Source organism: Penaeus vannamei, chromosome 5, assembly GCF_042767895.1.
Source record: "Penaeus vannamei isolate JL-2024 chromosome 5, ASM4276789v1, whole genome shotgun sequence".
NCBI classification, from domain to species: Eukaryota; Metazoa; Arthropoda; class Malacostraca; order Decapoda; family Penaeidae; genus Penaeus; species Penaeus vannamei.
The window spans coordinates 43499191-43506690 of record NC_091553.1 but is presented as its reverse complement, the minus strand read 5'-3'; the positions used below and the strand labels follow the sequence as shown (position 1 = coordinate 43506690).

The window sequence follows — 7500 nt, the reverse complement described above, 5'->3', positions numbered from 1 at the left end:
GCGAAGGAACCGCCCATGCAAGGTCTATATAAGTACTTCTATAGACCTTGCGCCCATGAGCCTGAAGAGCGAGTTACATTTTCGTCATTAATAGGTGAATGAGAGCCCGCTGTAGCTTAATCTATGTTACTTGCTACTATTTCTTCCGCTCTATAAGATAGCGGTGTCCATCTCCCTCTATCACCGCGCGTCACACAAACGGTTAACCTAATTTCTTCGTAATTTTCAATTTAACGTAAAACCTGCGGCGCTGCTCGCATGCGCTGACAGCATGGACATGGCGTCCTCCATGGAGCCGCCGCTCTTTCAGTTATTGCTTTTGCACGTTACATTTACTAGTTTATTGATGGGAATAATGCTAGAGCCCCCTTCTATGCGCAATTCGAGTCAATTGACACTCCCGAGACAAAAAAAAAAAAATTGTTAGCGTTTAATATATCTCATTAATACTGGTTTTGGTAATTTTCTACTTGCGTTTAATGTAATATAAGACGTAAACAATTAGTTACTCGCATGCGTTTAATATTTGATTATACATATTTCGTGCAATATGCAATGTCTGTAAAATTGCTGGTTCTCGTTATAACGTATTTAAATGTCACTAACCTTCTATTGTCGCGGCTCCTTTAATATACTTCGTCACATTTTGTCGATGTGGTCGTTTTTCTGCAGATAAATATATTTTGCGATTTCAAAAAAAAATCTGCCGGCATTCTATTGTCTTTATTTCACACGTAAACCTTCTCACATAGTTGACAGACAGACACTGAACGTTTTTTGTGCCAGACTGCACGGGTTTCCGAAAATAGCGAGTTCTGATTGGTCAAGAACTACTGATGTCATTTTCCTCAGTTTTCATTGGCCAGGATTTGTCGCCGTTTGTCATACACTAAAACTGCTACCATAACAATAATTGCTCGTTAAACATTGTGTTCATGTCGTAATGTTTCACAGGATTCATTTATTATCGACAATTCTTATAAAAGTGCGTTGAAGTCCACGAAAAAATTTAAATCGTTCCGTAACACTGTTTTCTATATTTATATACTATGGAAAAAAACACATTCTGATTTCTTACCTATTCTCATTCACTCTGATGAACTACTCTCATCGTGAGGAACTGGGGCAGACATAGGCTGGTCCCGTTGAACCCCGCCTTGCGGCGGGTACAGCAATGCCGCTTGAACAAAGAATGAATGGAGAGGGGAATCAGGATGTTCTTATATAAATAAATAACGCGCAATGTATTGTGGCAGATATTCGCTCTTTATCCCGGGCTTTTTGACCCACTCCTTAAGATCGCGCCACAATCTTTCAATATTCTGTGTATGGAGTTGTGGGTCGTGTGGGTCTACAAAATTCTCAGAATGATTAATACTCAGATGTTTGTAACCAAGATGTTTCAGGTTTCGGTAGGCAGCCCATCTATCACTGTATATCATACTGTCTGGTTTTATATATTTCTTAATCAGGGGTATGAAGGTGTCGGCACTCCTGTCACCGTCCGGGAGTGGCACAATTAATTTCTTTTTACTGACACGCTCAATACCCCCAAAGACCCACACGTGGCTCACCTGTCTGCCCCTGTTATACCTGCGCCGCACGAGCAGCGTCTCGTCGATTTCAACGATTACCCCGGCACCTCCTATTGAATTTTGATTTTGTAGCCACCAATTTTGGGCTACTTCAGAACAAAAACTCCTCCAATCTACGCTAATAGGTCTAGACATGCCAATACATTTCGTGACAGTTTGATGATCCCAATACTTTTGCAACCAATGATTAACAAATAAAACTACTCTATATGGTGCCAAATGGGTTCCCTGCAGAAACGTGCCGCTGTAATCGCTGATCGAGAAAACGCAACTTTTACTACCTTTTGTTTTTGCATTTTTTTTTCCATCTGCCACAATACCACGTATGTCGATCTTCACGGCATTTGCAAGGTAAATCGCAGTGTGGACAATTTACCGCCCTTGGCAAAACACCGTGTGCTCTCAGGAATTCTATAGCGTCATTTTTCTCAAAATAATCAGATACTACACTATAGTAGTGAGGGTTACACCCGACGCACCTGAGATCCATGATGGCAAAAGATTCATTATACTCGCGTTACTCTACCACTATACATACCTATTCCACACAGGGTCTCTCGTGATTGGTCAACAGTATTTCCTGTAATACTATTGGCTTTCGTGACAATGTCACGCGCATGTAGTGTCGAATAAATATTTCAAAATGTTTCGTGTGCAATTCAGGCGATAACATTTTTATTTTTGAAAATCCCGCGCATTTCTTCAGGCCCCTTATGCTCGTAATATGGGCGAGGCACAACGGTGTGCGCAGAGCAAGAATTTTATTTGTTATTGTAAATACTCAATATCATGTGAGTATTACTGGTCTATTGTCATATATTTTGATACAGACACAAAATCTGCCTCGTGTACCGTTATGTGGGCTTTACGCACGAATCTCGGTGATTAGAATTATTGTAAAAAATGAAACAGCATCATTGTTTTGTTTACCAAAGGAAGGAAAGGATATCGGATGGCGATTTTTAAAATTTTGAGATAGTACTTCATAACGGGCTCACAGACACTTGCGTGTCTAATAACTTCGTTATTATTGTGTTGCAGTTGAAGTTCATAGAAGATAAGTTTCTTAGAATCACTCGCTCTATCATTTGCATATGTTATTTTTCGTCTAAAAGTCGGCTGGCAGGATTTTGACCTATACCATTTACGATATCTTAAATTATTCGTCGGTTAATGCCACGAACCTATCGTTACTGATTTGACTGCCCCTTTTGAGAGTACATTGGACATTTCGGTACAGGTTCAGTTCCATACAGCCTTCGTTTAGACGAAAAATATATGCAAACGATAGAGCGAGTGATTCTAAGAAAACTTATATGAATTTCAATCTCAATTTTTGTAAAAATCGAATTCTGATAGCCTTTCCCTCCTTTTGTGAACAAAATGATGCCGTTTCACTTTTTTACTACGAAGTTTGGCTCGGGGTTTTCAATTTTACACTCACTTATTTAATCCGGACTCTCGTTCGGATTTTGCATTTTTTCAAAATTTTCACTTATCATTCCACTATTTCTCCCGCATGTGTCCCCTCCCCCCTTCAACCCCCAATTCCCCATGGGTCCCCCAAAATTAATGGGGGTAGAAAAAAAAACACGGCTCTCTTACTTAGAATTACCAAAGTAGAATAATATATAACATAAGGCATCTTTTCCGGTGCCACTAAAGGTGTCGTGAGACGTGACACCAAAGGCTGTCTCGTGATCGGAGGCGAGACAGGCATCTAAGCTCCACCCATTTCTGTGACGTAATGGGAATGCATCTAAGCTCCACCCATTTCTGTGACGTAATGGGAATGATCACGGTTGACGACTTGCTATTTTACTGTATTGGTTATTTTTCCGGCAGGTACACAGTATTTTGGAATATGATATCCAAGATGGCTTTTGATATCTTATGGTGGGTAGTGCAGTGTTATAGGTATCCAATATAATTGCGAATATGCATGACATATCTAAAGAGGAATGCATCTGGCAACTCAATTAAATTTAACCGTCTGCTCGATTCCTGTAGCGCAAAAGGTGTCGCGTTTCCCTTAACCGTTGGAAAAGATGCATATATGATATATTTGCACTGTTTTACTTGGCAAGGGCGTTGTTCTAACCCAGAGGGTGGTGAGTGAAGGAGTGAGACCGGGTCAAACGAGGTCGCTGCAAGGTCGGGTTTATCTTCTGACCTCTGGCGGCCCAGCGGCGAGCCTTGTGTCGTACAGCGTGGGTGTATATTTAGAACACGCCACGTGGTCATACAGGCGACACTAACAACAGGCGTACGAATATGGTGCGTCTTAGTGACTCCCATATCGCTCTGCCTGGGAGTCACTAATAAGGCGTACCATATTCGTACGCCTGTTGTTAGTACCGCTTGCATGGCCATGTGGCGTGTTCTAACAGCAGGCGTACGAATATGGTACGCTTTATTAGTGACTCCCATACATATACAGTCATAGATCTGTTGTTCACAAAATGTCCGAACTCTTCGCCATTTTCATTACATTGACCATCTCCAAATGTAGAATGTCTAGCATTAAAATCTTCTATGCATATTGTGCCATGATTCTGGAAGATGGGCAGTGAATCGGTTTGAAACTTTTTACACCTATACACTATACACTATACATTGTATAGGGAGAAAAACCCGGAGGCTGTTCGGATATGTAAGTGCTGATAATGCACATTGTTGTCATCAGACGTCTTCACCAGTTTATGCGGTATGGCGTCACTAACACAAGTCAATAGACCTGTCATTCCAGTGTTTGTATAGGAATATCCTCTAATCCTCGGGGCGGTTTTTAATAGTGCTTGATGTGAAGGGCTCTTATAAACAGATCAAGTTGTTAATTCTGCAGTTGACACCACGTATAGTCCATAAGCATTTTTTTCAGTTCAGCAAGACCTTGCCTGAGGCTTCTGATTTCCTCGGCCATTTCCTCTATCTGTGCCACTGTTTCCTGGGATGGGATCCCCCCCTCCCCCAGGTAGCTGCGAGAATTCTTGTGGGTTAGTGACGTCACAAGGCACCGGGTGGGGCGTAGCTGGACAGGGCATTGGTACGGTCGGGGCAGGTGGTCTCCGCACCTGACGCACCTCCACAGTGGTGACGGCGTCTTCGTTGTCATTCTTCCCGCTATTTCTTACAGGGCAGTCCTTTGTCTTGTGAGCTTCTGCACAGACAGCACTGGTTGATTCCTTGCTGCAATATTTGGCTATGTGGCAGTAACTCTGGCACTTATAGCAGGCCACAACCTCTGATCACAGGCGAATAGAGCTCGACTCTACGTACTTGCCGAAGAAATGGTGTCCAGTAGGTGGCGGCCGTTCTCCGCTCTATTCATTGGTTGCCCTTCCTTGTGGATTCTACGGGCTTTAAAAACACCCGGAAGGTGCATTGCATCATGTGCTGTCACACATACACTCCCCAGGCCTCGCCAACGGTCCCTTGCACAGCACCTCGATAAGGCCGTATCACACTAGCACATCTTCCGCATTACTTTTCCGCTGGCACCACGGAAATCGTGGTCATTTTGGCTCGCGGAGTCACACTAGCGATGAGAATCACGGAAACAGTCCGACCAAAATTCCGAACACAGATAGATGGGTTCAACCCTCGCACAAGCTCTGGCGATGATGGACGTTATTCTGGCTATATGGCGACGATTTAATGCGAAACAACGAATGTGTAATGCTAAATAAGGGCGTATTCTCGCTACTCTCATCTGGACACAAATGTAAACAAACAGGCGAGCAGCTAGTTACAAACTTGTATCTGTTTTTTTATTAAATACAAGAGAGAATTTTGCCAATTTTAAAATATTATTAACAGTTTAGACTGTCTTTTTGAATCTTTTATATTATAAATACTTTTTTTACATTCCTATAACGATTATCTATTATAGCTTATCATTTGAACCAAAAAAGACCACGGAAACTTGCCAGCGAAAACGATAATTATCGTTTGACTGGAATTTATCGCATTCACCCAAAATACAAGCGGTAGCGAGAAAAGAAAAACACGGAAACGTGAAAGAACCACGGAAATTGTGCTAGTGTGACACCCCCTCAGGCATCGAGCGCTCAACATTCGCAATTTTCATTAAACACTATTTTTCCACATGCCTTGACCTTATGTCCGACACAATTTGGTGATGGTACACCCACATACGCCAGTCACACGCTGGGTATAAGGACTACCCAGGTCGAGGGGTTTATCCCCGTATAATCGTTCAAAACACAGGAAGAATCCTGACGACGTCCTGCCTTGGTGTCACTAGGCTTAGAACTGTCGGTCTGTAGATGGCGGGTACGTCCGTAGAGTTTCAACGGCTGATTTTAAGCGTTTTTTGTGCTAGTTTTACGCATTTTGGTTCGCTATTCTTCTTATTTAAGCCTGTTTTACACCATAATTTCCCTGATATACTTCATGCCTTCCCCTGCTGTCGGGACTATCGAAGGAGAAATGGTACTCGTTCTCCTCAACGATTCATTCGCAGAAGAAACAACGCCAAGAATCGATGAAATCATTGGATTTCTTATAGAAAAACATCATTTTTTCGACTTAGTTTACGGTGACAGTTACCACACATACACACGAACACACACACACACACACACACACACACACACACACACACATATATATATATATATATATATATATATATATATATATATATATATATATATATATATATGCACACATATATATAATAGTTATATAATGTGTGTGGTAGATATATAGAGACAGAGAGATATGTAAATTGACTGTTAGAAAGTGGGAGAGAGAGACAGACAGACAGAGGCAGAGTGAGAGAGAGAGAGAAACCGCCCGTCACATCCATAAATATAATTGTCTAATTATGTGTGTGTGTGTGTTAGATATATAGAGACAGAGTGAGACATGTAAATAGACTGACAGAAAGTGGAAGGAAGACAGAGACAGACAGAGATAGACACCAACAGACAAGAGAGAGAGATTGGCAGACATACACCGACAAACAGACAGAGCAACACCAACAGGCAGACAGGGAGAGAGAGACACTGACAGACAGAACAGAGACACCGACAGACAGACAGAGACACCGAAAGAGAGACAGACAGACAGACAAAGAGGTCGACAGACAGACAGACAGAGAGACACCGACAGATCGACTGACATAGAGAGAGAGGGACCGCCCGTCACGTCATCCATAAATATAATTGTCTAATTATCTCCATCTTGTTTTTACAGTGTGTGTGAAATTGCCAGTCTTTCTGCCCAGGTCTGTCTGCAAGATGTATTGGCGGCCAGTGTTCCTTGCAGTGTGGGTAGGCCTAGGCATGCTGAACAGTTCTACGGCAGAAGTAGAAGATTCAGTCCCAGTTGGTAGACTGTGCTGTAAGGAAGACCAAATTCTTACTGACAATGGCTGCGTGGTCGGTAAGAGCGCAGGCACTTTCTCGCCTCCAATCTCCGCAAATCTGTCTCAAATTACAGTCTCGTGGACTTTCGAGCCATTGACATGTCGCACAGGATACTACGTTAACCACCTTATTCTGAATGAATCGAATAATATGCTAGATATAGAGGAAGGAAAGATTTATCTGGAATGGATGGAAGTCATTGTCTTGAAACGCAGCTCCGACTTCTGTGTGGGGCGCGCTACGGACGGCGGCTACGCGGCGCGGACTTGCCACCCGAATATCGATAAGGTGAGTCGTGGGGTTTCGCTCCTCGTTTCCCTTTTCTCCTTTTGTTTTAGAGGCTGCGAAGTTAAACGAGTGTGCGTGACAAGCACAGAAATGAACACACACACACACACACACACACAAATTTGACATAGACCAAACGATAGTCCATATATACAGTATATATACACAGTTGTCTCTTGCATTTAAAGTAGCAAAAAATGAACGACAAATGGAAGTTCATT

General features: G+C 42.4%; 1 protein-coding gene and 1 pseudogene across 3 annotated transcripts in view; one reads left to right on the top strand and one right to left on the bottom strand.

Moving 5' to 3' along the window:
• Positions 1 to 7500, top strand: part of LOC113800301 (probable G-protein coupled receptor Mth-like 2) — a 34025-nt gene that overhangs the window by 11547 nt on the left and 14978 nt on the right. For all 3 annotated transcript variants that reach the window (XM_070122136.1, XM_070122137.1, XM_070122135.1), the window contains exon 2: positions 6819 to 7279. In XM_070122136.1, the coding sequence (XP_069978237.1) occupies positions 6863 to 7279 (417 nt within the window). In that variant the 5' untranslated portion in view covers positions 6819 to 6862. The remainder of the gene's footprint in view (positions 1 to 6818; positions 7280 to 7500) is intronic.
• Positions 1216 to 2275, bottom strand: LOC138861853 (uncharacterized; annotated as a pseudogene).